This window comes from Drosophila subpulchrella, chromosome 2L, assembly GCF_014743375.2.
Source record: "Drosophila subpulchrella strain 33 F10 #4 breed RU33 chromosome 2L, RU_Dsub_v1.1 Primary Assembly, whole genome shotgun sequence".
Lineage (NCBI taxonomy): Eukaryota > Metazoa > Arthropoda > Insecta > Diptera > Drosophilidae > Drosophila > Drosophila subpulchrella.
The window spans coordinates 19,536,116-19,556,566 of NC_050610.1; the positions used below are offsets into that span (position 1 = coordinate 19,536,116).

General features: G+C 39.4%; 1 protein-coding gene across 1 annotated transcript; it reads right to left on the minus strand.

Moving 5' to 3' along the window:
- Positions 1-238: 238 nt before the first annotated feature.
- On the minus strand, positions 239-19,296 carry LOC119546003 (histone-lysine N-methyltransferase MECOM). The gene is made up of 2 exons (XM_037852004.1): positions 17,581-19,296; positions 239-2,271 (listed from the first exon to the last, which is right to left on the minus strand). The coding sequence occupies exon 2, from the start codon at positions 2,057-2,059 to the stop codon at positions 392-394; it is 1,668 nt and encodes a 555-aa protein (XP_037707932.1). The 5' UTR covers positions 2,060-2,271; positions 17,581-19,296; the 3' UTR covers positions 239-391.
- Positions 19,297-20,451: the final 1,155 nt, after the last annotated feature.

Genomic DNA, 20,451 nt, shown 5'->3' on the forward strand with positions numbered 1-20,451 from the left:
CCAGTAAAAATTCGAAACTTTTGTAATTTCAAAAACTTGTAACTTTTTTTATTTAAACAGTGGGCGCGTTGTTTTGTTTGTCATTATTTTTCATACATTTTTCGTCGTGTCACGCTTGTATATGTACAAAAGAATACCAATGCTTAAGACGAATCTAATAATAGTTATGCACATACATATATTTATGGATCTGCCAATTCTCGATTTGTACAATTCGATTTACACGGTTTGTAGAACATTTAGGGGTTTTAGGTATATATTTATTTACAGCTAGATATTAGACATAGTTTTAGGGATCTGCTCCTCAGCTAGATGTTAGACATAGTTTAGGGATCTCCTGCTGGCTGCTCTGGCTATAGGAAATTTGTTTGTAGAAAGTGCTGTTCTGTAGTTAGGGTACCTCTTCCTTGATGGATGTTGCTGGTGGCGTGATGGCCGCTGCTGCTGCTGTGGGAAAGAGCTTGGAGGTCAGGGTCTTCTTAAGCTCCAGTATGGGCTGCGAATCCTCCTCCTCCTGGTCTCTGCTGGACGATGTTGCTGCCGTCTCTGCCGTCGAAGTGGCAGCCGCATTGTCCGCCTCCTCCTGCGAGGATGTGGGCGTGTCCCGCGACGAGGAACACGAACTGGCCGCCGATGTTGCTGTTGACTGATGCTGTTGCTGCTGCAGCTGATCGTGTTGCTCCAACTGCTGCTGTTGCTGTTGTTGCTGCTGCTGCTGCTGCTGCTGGGTGACCTTGCCCATGAAGCTGCGTATCTCCTCGAAATAGGACTCCTCTGTGGGATTCTCGCAGAATCTTCGGATGCAGTGTATCCGTTCGCTGACGCCGGACAAAGCACTCAGGGACACCGCATCCGATTCGTGCTTCTTGAGGTGCCTGTCCAGATTAGTCTGTTGGCCAAAACAACGCTCGCATATCTCACACTTGAAGGGCCGCTCCTTGTTATGGATATTCCGCACGTGGCGCTGCAGATTCGAGGAAATGCTAAAGGAACGTTCGCAGTATTTGCATTTGTACGGCTGCTCGCCCGTATGGGTTCTCAGATGCCGCGTCAGGTTCGCCGATCTCGGAAAGACCTTGCCGCAAAACTTGCAGGTATACCGATCTTTATTGCGTTGCGGCAGATTCGGAGCGGCAGCGCTGCCACCCGTGGCAGCTGTTCTGGCCTTATTCTTCCTCCTGGTCTGATAGTCCTGCAGTTGCGGATGCGGCAGCACAGGCGACAGCTTGGGATTCGGATGGGGCAGCTCCAGTTGCAGCTGCTCAGTGGGCGGTGGCCAGGTGAGTTCGCACTTCTTGAGCGGATGCCTGAAGGGAAAATCGCTGCCCGTGGGACTACTAGAGGCCACCGGACTGGTCACCTTGCCAGGTAGAACCCCAGCGAACACATTGCGATACTGCAGGGGCAAGTTCTTGGTCATGGCTTCCAGGAGAGTGGGATGTACGGCGGGAATCGAACATTGCGGTGGTGTTAAGGGCGGTGCAGTGGGTGGCCCACCCCCACCTCCTCCACCTCCTCCTACTCCTCCTCCTGCAGCACCACCCTCTCTCAAGGCCCTCAACATTTTTCGACTCATATCGAAACCCAGATCGGCCAGCGAGGCAGCTATATGATTGTTGTTCAGCTCCTTCTCCTTCTGCTGGGCCACTGCCAGTTCGCTGGCGAACATTATCAGGTTACTGTTCTCATCCTCCAGAGGTCCTTGATCCGCCAAATCCGTCTTCCTCTTGTGGGCCAATCGCAGATCCAACGGCTGATCGAAACTGCTTCTTCTCTTGCCCTTGGCATGCTGATTTAACGTCTGATGTTGCTGGTGGGAGTGCTGATGTTGCTGCTGCTGCTGATGATGATGCTGCAGCCTGGTCGATGTTGTTGTTGTCGTCGTCGGCGAGGAGGACGATGATGACGAGGATGTTGCCGCCGCCGAGGAGGCCAGATCATAAGGTACGTGTGATATATACGATGTGGGTATTAATCCTAAGGCAGGGTATACGCAGCCCTGTTTCGGGCTAGGAAGCATCTTTCTTGGTGAGTGGTCTTTCTCTCTCATAACTCTCATAAGTCGCTCACGGGCCGTAACCGAGTTTTTCCTCCGTTTTCCTGTGCTTTTCCTCTGGCTTGATTGATTGATTGGCGGTTCGATTGATTGCCCAGGCTTTTCGGTTGTAGGTTTCAAGTTTTATGGGGTGGGTTCTAGGTTCGCCTTTGTTTTCCAAAGCGCCCAAAATATTTCTGATTTAAGTTTGCCTTCGTTTTACAGTTGTTATATACCTGAAAGGAAAAGCAGATGGAAAATGATTAACTCTTATTTTTCGCCCATCATCTTAAAAGTAGCGTTGAAATAAAGGCCTTCTGTAAACTTATAGTTTTAACTATTATAAATGAAAAGGCCCATTATTAAGCTATTATTATTTAATATAATAGTGGTTATAAAAACATTAAATATTATAAAAATTTGAGTTATTAAATACAACGATAATAATAATAATAGTGGCAGAAAACAGAATTAAATAAGATTTTATATTATATTTTTAACACTTTTTGGTTTATCTTAAATAAAAGCCTGCTGTAAGTTTGTAGTTTTAACTATTATAACTGAAAAAGCTGATTATAGTTGTTATTATTAATTATGATAATAAGTATTATAAATATTTAAACTATTAAATATAATAATAATAAGAATAGTGACGGAAATCTGAATTTTTAATGATATTTTCAACAGCTTTTGGTTTATCTAAAAAAAATGTTGCTTACTTAAACCTGAAAGATGACGCCTCTGGACATATTTTAAATCCAGAGTCTGGATTCCAGACCTAAATAAACCCAGTGCCCTGGGTGCGTCACAGGGCTCGACTTTTGGCAGCTGTGCCAGATCGGTCAATACGCTCTATATGTCGGTGGAAATTCCATGTACGTCAAGATGGGCGTGTTCGCATACCAGCCAAACTAATAATAATACATTGCCAACTGTTTGGCAACCCAAAGAACATCTTTCTGGACCATTTTTGGTTATTTTCTTCTCATTTTTTTCTCTTTTTGGATTCTTTTGCCGCAATGCCAAAAACCTCGAAAATGAAGGGGGGCCTCCGAAATGTTTAAACAATTGTTCTATTGTCTGATCTTTTAGGGTGGAAAAATACTTGAAAAACCGACAAGAAAAAGAAGTCATGAAAATTAACAAAAAACTTAACGGTATCTAGAGTGACGATTATGTAAGACAAACAGACGGGCAGGCAAACATCTAAACACACACCTCGACGGGGGGAGGAGGTGGGGGGAGGTGATAGGTAGGAAGTGGGGTACAGTGGCACCTCGTGTGGAGGTCGTCCGACATCGCTTGAAGGTGCGTGCAAGTCAATGAAAAATGCGTGGGCCGAAGGAAAGAGGGCGGCTTACACTGAACGAAAAACAGAGGTTAGCTAACACATTATAGATTTAATGAGTTATTTAATAAAGATCTTAACATTTTTATCCATAAGACAAAACGGGTACACGTGTTTTAATATCTTTGAACAAAAGGTTGGATAAAAATTAATTTAAAATATTTTTAAAAAAGTAATATCAAATATTTATAAAGAAACTTTAAGACTTTTAAATGTTACACATTATAAATTATGATTCTAAATGAACCACCTATAAAATGTATTATAATAATCGTTTAATCTAGAAATTAACAAGAAAATATATCTTAATATCTAAATATTTTAACTATGTCTTTATAAAGTCGAAATATAATCTTCGGAACTAAGAAAATAAAATAGATCAGCAATCTATGTTGGATCTGAGATATTATTTCATATGCTAAGAACGTTTTTTTGCGCTGTGCATAAACTTAAGCTCCACTCTGGGCAGATGGCACGCCAAGTAAAGACCTAAAAGATATCCCCAACTCCTCAACCCATCATGTGAACCGAACTCAACAGCAACAGCAACAGCAACAAAAGTTGCATATTTGCCAACTGCAACAGCAACAGAAACTGCAACAACTTTAACAGACAACTTGCATTCAGGTGGGCGCGTTGATCTATGGAGCTCTGTTCTTCTATCTAGAACAGAATTTTTCATGAGACATTTTCGTGGGTTGCTGCTGTCGTCGCTGATGTTGTTATTGTTGCATTTGTTGGCTTAACGTTGTTGTTGCAGTATTTAGCGATCGTCTGGCGACAACAAATTGCCTTTTGCCTTTTGTTGTTGTTGCTGGCTGGCCGTGTTGCCAAAAAAGTTAATTAGCCGCATTTACGGCCTTTGATTTGTTGTCTGCGGTGGTATAGAGTTGAAAATTATTGTTACAAAACTGTAATTAGAGCTTGGGAATGCGTTAAAAGAGTGCTGCATTTATAAACGCAACAATCAGGGGGTTTTTAAGTGGAACTTCTTTAAGGGGAAATCACTTTGAGATTTTTGAAGATAAAATTGTCATTGAATTACAGAAGCTTAATATTATTAAAGCTCTAAATAAATCGTATTTTACTTTATACAAATACATGTGCTAATTTATGGCTTCAGCAAATAACTATCGACCTACTTATAAGTTAAGCATTACATTGCTAGGTTAACACCTCCTCAAATATTTAAGAATATTTGGTATTTATACAATTTGCTAATATTAGCTTAACCGGCAACTGGTAAATTATCAATGCTTTATTGAACGGAAACGAGTTTGAACAAATTGAAGCTGGCAAAACATGATAATAACTATTATAGCCAATACAATTTATATTTTTGATGGTATTGCTTATTTACGTTTTGCCAGCTCTAAAGCAATGAATTCCGAGTGAAATCCTAAATAATGAATGACTGAGCCAATTAAACTCATGTTGCACCTGAAGCGTCAACACCTTTCATATGATTTTTGCTTGTCAAAAGTAAAATCCCAGACATCACTGCCGAAAAGACGCAATGTGTTTTATAATTTGTTGCAAATGTGCCAAAGCCTTTGACAATTATGAGACGACTCTTAAGCTGGACGACACTGCATCATCATCGGCGACGCGATCATCACCTTTAAGCGGATGCCTGCGAAAGCCAAGAAGAAAATAAAATGGTAAACAAAAAAAAAACCAATTAAAGAGTAACAAAGTTTAAGCCAAGCGACAGCGGACGACAACAACGAGAGCAATGAAGCAAACAGTTCAAGAAACGGACGGTGAAGGTACGGATACAGATTCAGATACAGGTACGGCTGCAGATGCACAGCCAAAGCCACAGATACAGATACAAATGCGAGTACGAGTACGAAAACTACGAATAAAATCCCGCAAGCGGCGTCGCATGTTGGCAAAGAAAAGTGAAATCAAAGTTGTAAAACCGCGAAAAACGCAGTCAGGCAGACAGACGATGGCGACGATGGAAAACGGCGCTCCAGATTGGCAAAAATGTCCAGCGGAGGAGATGTTGTTGCCGTTGACAATGTTGCTAGTACGGTATTGCAACTGCAACTGCAACTGCACTGAGGAAATAGTTTAAAACTATCCATCCTGTGGTTTAACATTTTTGTAAATAATTGTTTAGTCCTCTGTTATAGCCTTAGGATTTTTTAAATATTTAAAAAGCAAGTGGTACTCTCTGAAATTCCACTTTTTTAAATGGTAATAAGACCATACTACTTTTCTATTACCATGCAGTGGCGGATCCAGAATTTGGTTATGGTGGGGGGCATTAAAAAAAAATTGTTGAGTAGAAATAAAAAAATGTAAAATGAAATAAATATTACATATACTTTTTAACCCGAGTGGGGGATCTATCACCTATATCACCTATATATAAAATAAAGCGCAATCGCAAAAGAAAGATCAATCCGCATCAAAAACGGTATGACATAGAAATCTAAAATATATATAAAAATAGGACTAGTTATAAAAAATATTATATAATTATATTTGGTATCCTAAACTGTCTAAAGTGTATTGCACATAAAAATCAAAGTATCAATTTTTTATGAGGGTTAAAAGAGTGCATTTTCCTCAGTGCTGCACTGTAACTGAAGCATAGTTATAGACCAGGAATCCTACGGGTAGTCCGAAATTAGCTTTGTCCAATCCCAGACGAACCCCCGTCATCAGCAGCGGCATGATGATTATTAAATGCTGGCCGCATAATTATCGTTATAATCATGACAATCATTCGATGCAGTCGCGCTTCAGCAGCGGCGATAGCAAGAGCCAAAAGCATTATCAAGCGCAACTAAACCACAAGCAAAGCCAAGACTAAGACTTGGCTAAAAGGAAAACCAAGCCAAAGCCGGCGACACACAATGAAAAACGAGAGTAAAAATCTCCAAAGCGAGCCGCTCACTGAAATGGAAAATTAAACCTTGTTACATCAGTCCAAGCAGCAACATCTGCACACCAGCAACTTGCAACTGGCAACTTGCAATGCGGCTGGCAGGATAGCGGCTAACACACACACACACACTCATACCGACTCTCTAACGAGGCAATGGCAACCTGATACCAAAAGCGTCACAACAAACATCCAGCGACAAACAAACAAACAGAAAAGGAAAGAGACAGACACGCACGGGCAATAAAGCTAATGCGAAATGCTTCAGATAGAAGAGATTAATACCCAAGATCATTCACCAGATCAGCGATGGCATTTATTGGTTGATTGAATATTTTACCAATTCGAGGAGTAACAAAAAATGTTGATACACGAGCGATAGCATCATCAAAAATTTAGATTAGCTTGAGATGTTATGTCTTCATCATCATCATCATCAGTACTAATGATATCTGTTCACTGTTGTAATACATATTAATTAGTTTAACAGTTTTAGGTAGTAATTATAATTGGAGTTTTCAATATTCAATATAAAGGAAGGTGACCTAAATGTCACTATTTCAAAAGAACTTTTACCAAATCGTTTTTAAAAGAGTTGGGATAAAAGTTGAAATTTTACAAATACATAATATAAATTGATTGATAATAAATAAAGGATGAAGTAAAATATAATTATTAGTTTTAAGGACATTTTTAAAAGCTATATATTTATTTAATATATATAGGATAATTTTATAAAATTAGTTAAAACCAAAACAAATAAACAGTTTAGGATTCAGGCAGTTTTATCTGCAAATTTGAGATTTTCCACCTGCAACTCGTAAAGTCCCCTGCTAAATTTGCTCTCTGACTTAGGCATAAATGATGGCTTGTCAGGAACAGTGCTCCTCACACCAAAACCCTTAAGAGGTCCCAGTTGCCGTGGCGAACTATGCAACTCATCAACGAGAGCAACTTCTGCAGCAGCAACATGCAACAGCAGCTCCAGATGTTGCACTCGTTGCCGTGGATGCGTTTTTGGGGAGTCAGCAGATGATGACGACGGCGATAATGATGATGATGCTGTGAGGCTGGAACTGAAGCTGGTGCTGGGACTTTAGTGCAATCTGTACCACTTTTTCCACGCTGGACACAACAAGTGCAGCAGCAGCAGCAGCAGCAGCAGCAGCGACAGTTGCAACAGAGAGCAAACACATCTCCAAATCACGTCTTGTGGTCGTCGTCGTCCATCGTCGTTACATATCTGGTTGTCTAGATTGGCTGCAACTCGTCGTCAGGTGAAATAAAAAGTGAGAGTGACATCGGAAATTGTTTCAATTTTCCAAACGAAACCAACAAACTAGCAGCTAGCTAAAAGTTGCCGCAATTGCAATTGCCATCGTCATCGGCATCGGCATCGGCAACTTGAGGAGCCAGCCGGTCGGTCGTTGGTCCGCCGAATGAATGAATGTCGAAAAGTGTATCGAAAACAATTTTTCTACGTATGCCAAGCAAGTGCTTTCCCAATGCTCCAAAAAAAAAAAAAAAATCGAGGGGAAAATGAAGAGAAAAAAGGCAAAAATTAAAACATAGACCAGTTGGCTGCCTCGCCGCTGGCTGACTGCATCCTGTTGTTTGTTATAGTTTGCGATGTTTTATTTCTTACTTTATCTTTATATAACTAGCACACATGCAGACGACCAACCAGTTAACTCCACTCTGGCTAAATGCTCAGCCTAAATAATTGAGATTTTCTTCTCCCCTTTTCTTTTATTTTTTATTTTTTTGGTATTTTCTTGCTGTTTTTTTTTTTTTTTGGGTGCAAAAATCAGTTTAGTTCAGCCAGTCTTGGGTAATTTTATGTCCCTGTAAGCTCGGGGTCTCTTTTTCGCACCGGATCATTTGTAAATGACGGACAAACGGACAGTGGGGCCCATAAATTCGTGTTTTGCGGGTCTTTGGATTTTAGTTTTATTGCCAGTGAGCTGGGCAAATGTTTGGAATGCATGAAATACAGCTCAATTGAATTTCGGAGGTGCCAGTTAAGAGCCCAGAGATAATCAATGGCCACACTCGGTAATTATCGGATGCCGGGATTGATTTATAACGATTTAGCTGGGTTAAATATTTGCCAGAGCCTAAGGCCTAGCTTTTCCAATGATTCGGCTGCGATAAAGTGTATTTTCTATGGTCCATCTTGTGTGAGGTGATAAAAGTGAATACTTTCAAATGTGGAATGATCTCTTTCAAATGGAATCACCTGTATTTGTTTAAGTCTTTTGGAAGAGAGAAGTATAATTTGTTTTGAGTAGATTAAAGTATATTTGCTTGCAAAAATATATGCATAACATATGTCATGGAACTTAAAAAGAAGGTCATTGCAAATATTGTTTAAAAAAATACCAAATTACCTTGTAGGTGATGATAATTATAATATTGTATTAGCATCATTTTAATTAAGTAAGAGAAGACGTCTTTCGGGAGGTAAGGATGAAAAAATCATATTTAATTTTTATAATAGAAATATTTATATATTGTTTATAGACCTCCAAGCTGTAAAACGTTTGGACTTTTTAAAACAACCATAGTATATAGTACATCCATGATTTTCGACGGTTATTTGCCAATTTGTTAAAAACTAATTGATAAAAAACATAGTTTTAAGTCAGGCCTTACCATTATTTTGAAGGGTACCTAGACTGCTTATAAATGTCTTTTAAGTATTTGTCTGCTCTAAGTCCCTTACTCCTAATGAAGCCTCCTCAACTAATTGAAAGCCGACAACAAGAGTAAATGGAGGCAAAACTCCTTTTGGCCAGATGTGCATCCGTATATCAGACAACCACCGCGACATCCACCCACCCAAACAGCCAACCACCGAACCACAGGCCGAGCCAAAAGAGTGAATGGCGAAATTTTTGAAAGTGCCCATATGACCAGGCTAACGGACAACGGACCCAAAAAAAAAAAAAAAATACAAAAATTAAAACACAGTACAAACACTCATCCAGGCAAGGTATTCAAATATTTAATTGAAAAAGCAGCCACGAAATAATGCCACATTTCACGACTTCATCGATCGCTGCGAAGTGGATTGGAGCAGTTCACAAATCAGGCTAAATAAAATTAAATAAGAGAGGGGGGTAAATAAACTGCTCTATTTGATTGCCTAAACGTTTTCAACAGCTCAGCATTTTTGATGCAATTAATTAGATTTTTATTTCTTCATCCAGCCAGCTGGCAAAGTGTCTGTGTGGGTATACATATAGTACGTACATCCATGTGAGCAGTTTGATTTCGATTTATTACCACACACTCGAGCCCGGCCAAATGATACAATTATTTATAAGCCAACATTTGCAGACACATCCAAGCCAGTCAAGCTTGTTCTAGTTGAAAGCGATAGCCAAACTGCAACTCCTCCTTGGCCAGTTTTCTGCTTACTTTTTTCTTCTTTTTCAGTTTGTCATATAAGCTCTATTAAAACCATCGAAATAGAAGCAGCAGCCCAGGGGCCGAAGAAAGAAGCAAAAAAAAAAAATTGAAAAGAAACCATATCAACATTCACATCATAAGTAAACCAGTTTGCACCTGAGAGAGGAAGAAGAAAGTTGTCTTGGCCATTTTTGTGTGTTTGCACTGCGCTGCCCCAAGACTCTGTTTTTTTTTTTTCTTTATAACTCTATATATATATTGCAATTTATACCTATATATATATCTGCCTGCCGGACTCCAAGGAGCCTCCGATCTAGCGGGCGTTGGAACAATGGAGGTAAGACCAAAAAAAAAAAAAGGAAACCTAACTGTAACATGGCAGGCAACGAGCGCCTTTTTTTTTGGTCATAAGCATGAAATATTGCGCACATCCAAAGTGTCCACATGTCGGAGCGATCCGCTGCAGGCCTAATTATATTGCCGCCGATCCGACCCGATCCCGATCCCAATCCGATCCAAACCGATCCGAGTGGAGGCTGAGCTCCAACCTATCATTGCCTGACACATGCTACCGTTCAAACACGTGCGCCCCGACACAAAACAACAAACACAAAAACACCAAAGTAGCAAACACCAAACAACCAGCAACAGCAACAACAACTGGCAACAGTCAACAACAACGACAACCAGTGGCAGGCACAACAATAACAAAAAACAGTAGCCAGGCCAAGAGAATGAAGGTGTATTTCACATAGGATGGACGAAGATGGAATACACTAGGTACATATGGGACATAGCAAAAAAGGACTTCTAAAAGTGGGAGTTATATATAAAAAATTGCCATCTTTCCCTTCAACCGTCTTTGGTATTCAATTATTTTTATGGTACTTGAAGTAAAAAGGATCCTTTCAGTTAAAAAACAGATAATAATAATTTTACAGACATAGGACCTCTTTATCATCTTGCTTATGATGAAATATGATATGATACAATGTTATATAAAAGTGCAAAAGCCAAAGTCTTTTGAATTATAAAAATGTTATAGTACTTAAAAGTAATATGATTAATAATACCAATTACAGCAATAAAACCTAAGCAAATTTAGTATTTAAAATATTTGTCACTAAAAACTCAGAACTAACTATTAAAACTAATTTTAGGTTATGAACCTAATGATGGTTTTCAAATTCACCTTAACCCCTTTTTTCTTACAACTAGAAAACATTGCTCTAACTTAACAGCCATTTAAAATGTTGTTGTTTCTGTGATTTCCACTTTAAAGTTTTAACAACCTAAAAGACAATCTTCAGCAGCAGCCGTAATCATTATCAAAGCATCTTAATATGCATACGGGCATCCACTTCACTCTCTCCAAGGAAGTGTATCATCAGTAGCCACGGCAAGTAGCCCCTCTAACAACAGCACCAATCAAAGAGCAAATACCGATCTGGCTTTGGCTTTTGCCGGCCTAAAGTGAAAGTGCTCCAATTGCCGATGCAGCCAACGATGCTGGAGCTGGGACCGAGGTGAGACTGGACCCTGGCTTCATCTGCGGATGCGGCCAAGTGCCTTGACTCCTCCTCGATTTTCAGTCGCTGCACACTTGCTGACAAGTTGTTTGTGTCCACGCTGCACCCTCCTCCAAGACACGCCACCCAGCCGATTAACCACCCATCATCCATCCATCCATCCAACTCATCACCCAACCCCGCTCTATTTATGCACATGAAAAAATTATGCACCAAACTAAAATGTATTTTCATTTATATAGGCATCTTACGTGAGGATTCTGTTTTCTGCAGGCAACAAGGTCACACTAGAATTTTTATGTGACCAGCTCTTAATATGATTCAAACATTTTAAAATTCTATACAAAATTTTTCTTCATATATTGTAATTTTGTAGTACTTCGTTATTTTTTTTCCAGTGCATGGCACATTGCGGAATAATTGCCATGACTGGAAGCTTCAAGTGCGCCGCTATTAGCTCGCTGGCAATCACAATTGACGGCTCCAGTGTTGGTCAATCGCCCGAAGAGCTGAGCCTCGAGATTTCTACTCGTGAGCAATATTGGATTTCCTTCCGGTCAAAACAAAAGGAAAATAAAAACCGAACGGCGTTTGTTTAATTGGCAAGCGTCGTCGAGTTGCAGTGCAAGATGCAAAGAAGCTGGTTATCATCGAAAATTGCATACATTAGGGCGCATTAAGTTGTAATGGCTGGAGAGGTCTGTGATTGGATATTAAGTGATTTGGTTCGCCTGATGGCAGAACATTCCCATTTGCATATCAATTTATTCAATAAAAGGGGATTTGCTAGAATTTGCATTGGGTAACTTAGTTGTTTCCTTGAGAAGCTAACGAGTTATGGAAAGGAAGAGAGTGTATTAAATATGGTGTACTCACCGAAGACATATTTTACATCAATGAATTATTTTAAAACAAGTTATTTAAAACCTAAAATTGAAAAGAACAAAATGTGAGGATAATCTCCTTTTTTAAATTATTATCTTATGCGATTACATTTTACAGATATGGGACCCTTACTTCTTTTTTAGATTTTACAATTTTAACTTTTTATAACCTCTGCTTAAAAGAAATTCCAATAATTTTGTTGCCCTAAACCCAAACCGGAAACCACATATCTTCCCCAAACCACCATCAAATCGTTTAAAATTTGCTCAAGTTATAGTCAAGGGCGAGATAGCAAATCAGGCCCTAATTCATTCCACCAACTCATCATCTGCTAAAAACTCCCCCTGGCACACCATCTAACATCTCGTAACCGCAAACGAGGCACTTTCATGTCAACCCACAATTCAGACCGTGCCACACTCCTAAAAAAAGGGCAAAAGCAAACCACGCGAATTCTTCCAAAATTGCCCACAAACTAGCCCACTTAGGATCTGACAATGGAACCACATCTTCTATTACTCCTATGCCGATATCTAGAGCGCAAGTCGCCGCCGTCATCAAAGGTAAAATTCACAAAGTTGAGAAGTTAGGAGCTGGCCATATCCATATAGTACACCTGCTGTCTGTGCGGAATGGGTTCCCATATATCATCGTCTGCTAAACAATATGCCAAAAGCTAAATGCGATACAATTATCAGAGGCCGAGATATACGGCTGATTTTTTTATTTCTGTAATTTTTTGCGCTCTGCTCTTTTTGTCGTCTCGAAAAATGCGAATTTTCACACACATGCGATGGGCGGGGGGGAGGTAGTTTAAGATTCAATGCGATGTGATTACATATTATGTGCAGTTGCTGTTGTTGTTGTTGTTGCTGTTGCCTTTGTCTGCCGAGTTTTATGGTCCAAGGTTAAATGCTTTGAAAATGAAGCTGAAAAGCAAGAAAAGAGCCGAGAAAGAAGGCAGAAAGACAGAAAACTTGGTGACTTTTGTCTGGGATTTTGGAGATTTTTTTTCTATTTTTTTTCGGTGGTGGCGGTTTGGTGTTTCATTTGATTTGCAGTGAATATTAAAGCAATTTGTGGGATTATTTCCTATTGTAATCATCGCGTCGCTCCGGTTGTGTTTACTCATCATCAGCCACACAACGTCTCCAAAATTGTTATTATTTCTGTCTGAAGCACATTTTTTTTTTTAATTGGTCAACTCATTTTCAAGTACAAGTTACGCTTTTCAGAAAATAATGCACTTTTGCCCTTAGGCTGGAATTTTTTGTCACTGATCTGAAAGGCATGAAAATTGCCCCAATTTGGATGGGATACAACTGTTTAGATACAACTTCTATAATATTTTGCAGCCCCAGAATGGATACTTAGATATCTCTAGCCCATTAGCCCCACTTCTTTTACTTTACACCTTTTTTATTACCAACACACACACTCGCTCACAATTAATTAAAGCTCTCATTGCATTCAAGGTTATCTTTGGAAGCGCTATGTTGTTCAGTTGGTTAATTTACAGCTTTAAATTAGTGTAGTTTACTTTCAAAACACTTTACTTTTGCTTTCAAAATATGCGTTGCTGTTGTTGCAAATGGGTGGGGTAATCATTAAGTTGTTTAAGTAGATTTTCTGCGCCGTTAAGGTTTTGATCTCGACAAAATGCTCGGTACATACTGGTGTATACATATATACATATAGCCATATAAATGGTGTCTAGAGAAAGAGAATTAGCACCGCCGAGTTGCAGAAGCCCGATGAGATGGCAGCTCGATAGGACCGATGATTGGCAGCTTGGCTCCATCGAAAGGTGTGGTCAGGGCATTGTGATTGATCTCGAACACTTTTAGAATGTGATTTAAATTGATGATCTGATCTCATCGGTGGCTCTTGGGCTTTTGATGGCGCGATTTGGTGGAGGGGAATGCGTAATAATAGGAGTCGTATAGAGAATGGTGGTGATTAAGTGATCAAGAAATTAGCTATTTGTTGTTAAGCTTAATTTAAGACCGTTTTATAAAGGAAAATTGATGCAGTGTACATTTTTAGAATGTTTTCTGTTTTAATTGATTAGACTGCAATTTTTAAAAACAATTATTTATTATATTAATTTAAAGAAGACTGCTGTTCATTAATGTGTTGAGTCAAATTAAGACCAAAGAAGTTTTTATGAATTAAAAATTGCATTATTTTTTATAATATCTAAATACATTATAATATACATGCTGCTTCTCTAAAAATACTCCACCCATTTCCACACTTATTAGCTCATTTGCTCAACTTTGCTCGAGGTGATCATTTTCTCGACCTTTCTCTGTTCCCAGCGACTGCCTTTAGACCAGAGCAAACTCGATAGTTCACTATCTCCCCCCTATGCATATATTATAAGTACTAATAGTATATCTGGAGCTATTTAGCATACACCGTTTGTATTTGTTTTTATTTTTATTTTTGCCGAGGCGATCCATTTAAGCTTTGGCTGACTGTCGCTCCAATTAAAATACAACTCATCTCCTGGGCCGCATTTGCAAATTGTTGCATTGCAAATTGCGCCTTACATAAGTCAGGGCGAGGCATCTATATAAAACTCTGTTATTGAGTTGTCTACGGTCTTGTATTTGGTCGACAATCTTTTACAGCACAGGAAAAAATGCACACAATCTTTAGCTATTAGAAATGAGTTCAAGAAATTGCACTTTCAATTTTATTTTTATTATTTCTTAAGTATTTAATAGTCATAATATATTTTGGAACTAAAAAGGTTTTCCTATTACTTAATATTTTCGGTGTAATCTCAGTTTTCTTTTATAGTATTTTTCCCGATTTTCCTGCGCTTTTCACTTAATCGATTTGCGTATTTCGGGCAGCGGTAATGGCTCGACAAACTTTCATTGTCCCTGCCACTTTGGCCCCTCCCCTCCCCGATTTGAATGTGGATTAAGTGTATTCCGAGCCAAGACTTTGTATTGCCTAAAGTGATTTGTTTTTCAGATTGCGCCGCTCTGCGGTTATCGAAGTCACCGTCATCGTCGTCATCGAAAAGCCAACGAAAAATAGAGTTTAAATTGAAAAATACACGTAGTTTGGAGTAAGAAAGAGAGGGCCTGTGGGGGCTAGAAAGAGAGGGCAGCTAAAATCAGCGCACATTCCGGCCGCCGCAGCAAAATGTGTAACGCAATCAAAGCCATCGCTTCCGGTTTAAGGCGCAATTAACTGCCTTGGATTACGCTCTTGCCAGTGGGCAACCCAATCCAATCCTCCATCCCCCCCCATGCGATTCCCATTGCAATTGGCGGTTGAGGCTTTGTAGTGCCCGTTCGGAGACCCGTCCCAGACCCGACTTCTCTATATATAGCGTCATGGTCATCATTTCGCAGATTATCTCTGAAACATTTCATTTCACTCGATTTACTTCCTTTCGGGCCAACAGCATGCTCACTCTTTAATTGGCATTTTAATGGCGTAAACAAATTTCTTACTGCCTCCGAACGATCAAGTGTCATAATTTCTTCTCGCCACCTCATAAAAACGGGCTGTATGTGAATTTATTTGAAAGTTTTTCACAGACTTTAACAATGCTCGGGATGATGGTATTTTCCATGCCATTTTCTCGGTCATTATCATTTCGCACATCCGATTGAAGATGTTTCCTATGAAGGTTATGTGTTTTAGGCATATTATATATTAAACAAAAGTGAGGCAGATAAAGCACAAATAAGTTATCTTTTGGATCGCTTTTAGTTAGTTTTTTTAGTTGGTGTGGTAATCTTTTTACTTCAACTTATTTAGCAACTTAAATATTTTAACAGAATGGTAGAGCTGATAAAATGTATGCCCCTCCTTGAAGTAAAAAAAAACTGAGGTACTTCCAATTATTTTTGAAAAATTAATTAAAATTGTTTAGATCCCCCCAACTAAACGGCTAATTAAAAAGACTTCAGCAATATTGGTAATAGGAAATAGATGAATGGATCTCTTCACACAATCTAAATTGGACCTCGCCTTTTGAGAACTTCATTGAACTGTCCGCAGTCCATTCGATTCGTCACTTCTTCGCTTTATTTCGTGTTCTTCGCCTAATGATCTCTTTGCAGCCGCGACTTCATTACTGGGGCTCTGGAACAGGGACTGGCTCTATCAACCTGTCTGGCTTTTTGGCCACTCACTAACCTCCAAACGTTTAATTAATGATCTGATTTTTTTTCTGTTTCGGGCGCTTCTTTTACGCCCATCTGCCACCGCACTCCCAAACTACAAAAAAGTCCAAAATCCAAAATCCAACCGACCGACCATCGACTTCTATTTAAAATTAAATTAACCTGCTTAATTTGCCCCCACCCCTGGCAACTCCTCCTCTGCACGAGACGCGCCCAAAACATTCACTCCGAAACGGGGGGGAAAAAAAATCGAAAGGCGCTACTAATCGCCTCAATGCCTATGGATCCAATGTATCTGCATCTGGCGGATACATTCGGCCAATTTCCGTGCATTTAACGCATAAACGCTTTTGGACAGTTTTATTCCGGGGCGGGGATTATCATTATCGCCGCTGCTACCCTTTCGCCCTTCACCATTTCGATTCGATTTTGATCGCTCAATTAGCGTAAAAGTAACATGTCAAACCTATTAATCACTTTCGAAAAAAAAAAACACGCTCTTCTTTTGGCTAAAGAAACAATCGAATTTATAGAAAATACATTCCACACTCGTTCGGTGGGCCAATAGTGCGTGAATTTAGGCGTAGCCAAAAGGGAAAAAATTATATAATTTATTTTTTCTCTTGATTGCCAAATTAAAAAGTGTGCCTGTTTGTGTGCGCGGACAACTCTATTTCGCTTGCCTCGTCTTTTGGCCTGGCTAAATCTGTATGCCGCCGAACGAAATCGCTGCGTCATTACTCGAACTTCAATTTCATTCATTCATCAATTACAATACAAGAAAAATACAGTTTCGAGCGGTGGAAGCCTTGAATCTTTCGGATACGTGTCGCTGTGGGTCTGCGGCATCGAGGCAGAAAAATCCAAAAACTAAAATTCATCTATCAATTTTGTTGGTGATAAATGTGTGTTCCCCAGTTGACATTAAGTCTAATATTTGTTGATCCTGTGATGGTGCTTATTGTAATCAATTAAATTAAGCCACAGTGGTTCATTAGAGTTTAGGAATTTATTTACTAAGCTGAATGCTATTAAGTTCTGTAGATCATTCTTGGTTATTATAAGAATATATTATTTTAGGGCTTGATATTTGAGATTTTATGAGTTTAAGTCATTCTAATCATCTTCTAAACTATAATAATAATCTTAAAGGAAGAAGCTATAGTTCTGGTCTATAAAATCTTTTGTATAAGCCTGATTGTATATAGAATAATTCCTAGCATTATAAAGAAATATTATTTTATTGCGGTTCAAATTTTAGTGCACCTCTCATTTAGTTTCTTTCCCAATGTCATAAATGATATCTTCCTACTTACATGCTTGATTTTTCTGATCGCTTTGGTAGCATCAATTTGCCAGCCTCTTCTAGTTTATTGAGCAGCTCTGCTCTAATTGCACAACTTGTTGTTGTGTTTGCGGCTATAGTCGTTGCCTTTGCTGTTGTTGGTATAAAATCCGCACGGATATCCGTTGGCCGCTGGCAGGAAGAAATCACCATTTGAGCACCGTTCGGCTATTGCAGCGATTTTTTTCCTCTCTCGGCCTTACGGATGTTGATAACTCGTCTGGCATTGGCTGCTATACAAATTTGATCTTCTGGTGGCTATAGTTGTTGCTTCAGCTGGCTGTTGTCGCTGCTGCTGTGGAGCGTAAGTCATCCTGTGATCGGGCCAAGATATAAGATATATTGCATATATCCAGTTAAGGTAGCCGACGGCGCGTGGGAATATAAGTTGCGGTTGTGTTTTCGAAATGGTTGTGAATCAAAGAAAGTCTTGAGAGAACTTTCACGGGTTTTTTTTTGATTTGAATAAAATGTTAGACAGTTTTTGGGATTTTATTTTGTAGCTTAAGATTGTTTCTTATTTGTAGTTTAGTTTTCAGGAAATAGGCTTTTTACAATTGCTTATAAATATTGTCTAGTTGGCAATATTTTCTTCGAAGTTTAAAGATTTGGATTAAATGTATTTAATAAATTATTGTATATAACACTTTTAGATTTATGGTAATTAGGAGCTTTAGTTGTACGTATATACGAGGGAAGTTGTCACTTTGAGATATAGGTATGTTTTACTTATATTTGTACACTTTATACAATCACTCGCGCTGGCCAGCCTGGTCTGATTTATGATACAAGTTATGTAGAATTACTTTTTATTATATTTCTCTATTTAATTAGGTTTAATTGGCGAGCAGTTCTCCCCGGAGTTGACATCGATCCCCGGCCAAGCCGCTTCGATCCAATCTCTCCGCACTTCCCAGTCGTTTCAGTTTCCTCTCGACGATCGCTCGGCCCGGGCTATAATCTTTTCAATTTTATAATTTCATTATGGATTGTCTGTTTAATGTCTGCCCATAATCATCAGCCTGTACACATGTCTCGGTGGCATTTGTTGTTGATTTCCGTGCAGCTCGGCTCACTTTGCATTTACGCGCTGTCACAATTTGCATTAATTGGATCTAAGCGGGTAGTTATCATTGATTTAGCACCGATCTCTGGTATATATAGGCCATAGATATGCATCTCTCTTGGGTGCACCTGGGTGTGTGAGTGTTTTTTAATATCACAACATCTACGGGGCGTAGTCCATTGAATTCCTTAGCAATTTGTGATTTGATTTGTGTAAGCATATAAAATCTAATTTTTATTGTAGATTAACAGCAAGGTTGGATAGATTTATTGTCTATAGGAAGATTGAAGTTTTGGGGATAGTTTCTTTTTTTTTGTTTTGTCTAGGATGAAAGTGAGGAATTCACACAGTTAGGAATTTGAATTATATTCTTTAATCTACACATGATATATTTATTTTAATAATCAGGATATATCCTTCGTGGATCCTAGCTGCACTTCACTATAAACGGTAACGCTTCATTTTGAATGTTTTACCGTTATCACCGATCGCATGGCGTTACGTCTCGACCGCTTTACGTAGTGGATCTCTTCTGCTCAGCGTTACGTGCTGCTGTTTTTCCGACAAAAGCGACAACACGACCAATAGCTTTGAGACCGTCTCACGGACTGATGATAGACCCAGTCGCAGCGGCCGCAGCTTCAGTTTTCGATTTCCTAATAACGAAAAGCTAAAAAAAAAGAGCAGCAGCAGTACAGCTCAGAAACATAACAGAAGAAAAAAAAAAAAAACGCAAAATAGACGACGTCTTCGGCGAGTGTATGGGTGCTCTGAATGAATATACAACGATATAAAACCGATCCCGATCCCCCAGTGATGATTCCACACGAGACTCACAATCCACACGGTCGGCAGCGACGTCGACAGAGGCAGCGACGCCGGCAGAGGCAGCGACGCCGGCTGAGACCGAGGCAAGGCAACGATGCAATAAATCGAAGCTAATACACTTCTTTCTTAATGTAGAGCGATCCAGCGAACGTGCTCACACAGATACACAGATACTCTGGCCTAGACGAGTTTCGAACGGTAAATGAGGGGCCGCCAGCCGAGCGATCCGCGAGATGCATCCTGCCTGGTTTTACTCAATGAAAATTCCAAAAGCGCTAGACCTGCATCCAAAAACTGGGTGGAGATCTTCCGCCCCAGCGACGAACAGAGAGCCGAGCTCCAAAGCCGAATCCGATTCGGAGCCGATCTCAAAGCCGCTCCACTTGGGTTCCACAAACTCCAAGATACAGTATCTGAAAAGTGAGCGTGAAGCAGTCGCCGCTGGATGCTCGAGCGGGCCACAAGCGGACAGCATTCTAGTAATTTGGGAAGAGAGAGGTGCACAGAAAGAAAAAGATCGTCATGGGGTTGTTATGGCGATTAATAGTTTTAAGATCAGAAGAGGACTTAATAATGAGCCTAACAAAATATTACCTTTATTTGAAGGTTAAGATTATTTTTTTCTGTAATTAAAATTCATGAAAGAGACATTATAGGATACTGTTTTTTTCTATGTCTAAGAGCCTAAAGTAATGCCTTTTTTTGAAGGTTTAGATCAGTTGTTTTCCATTTTAAAAATTCATGAAATAGACATTATACTGGCTACTGTTTTTTTGTACTAGAAAATCCTTACCAACCAATCTTTAAGAACAGGTCTATCTAAAACTAAGTTTTAAAATGTTGCTTTAAAATCTTATTAACGTTTTATTATTTTATCATATGATAGAAATATTTACAAATTCAGTTTTAGATAGTTCTTCTACAAACCAAGAAGGAAATGATATAATA

What these genes read in the sequence shown, in the direction of transcription:
- LOC119546003 (XM_037852004.1), bottom strand. Translation starts at nt 2,059, where the DNA reads ATGAGAGTTATGAGAGAGAAAGACCACTCACCAAGAAAGATGCTTCCT.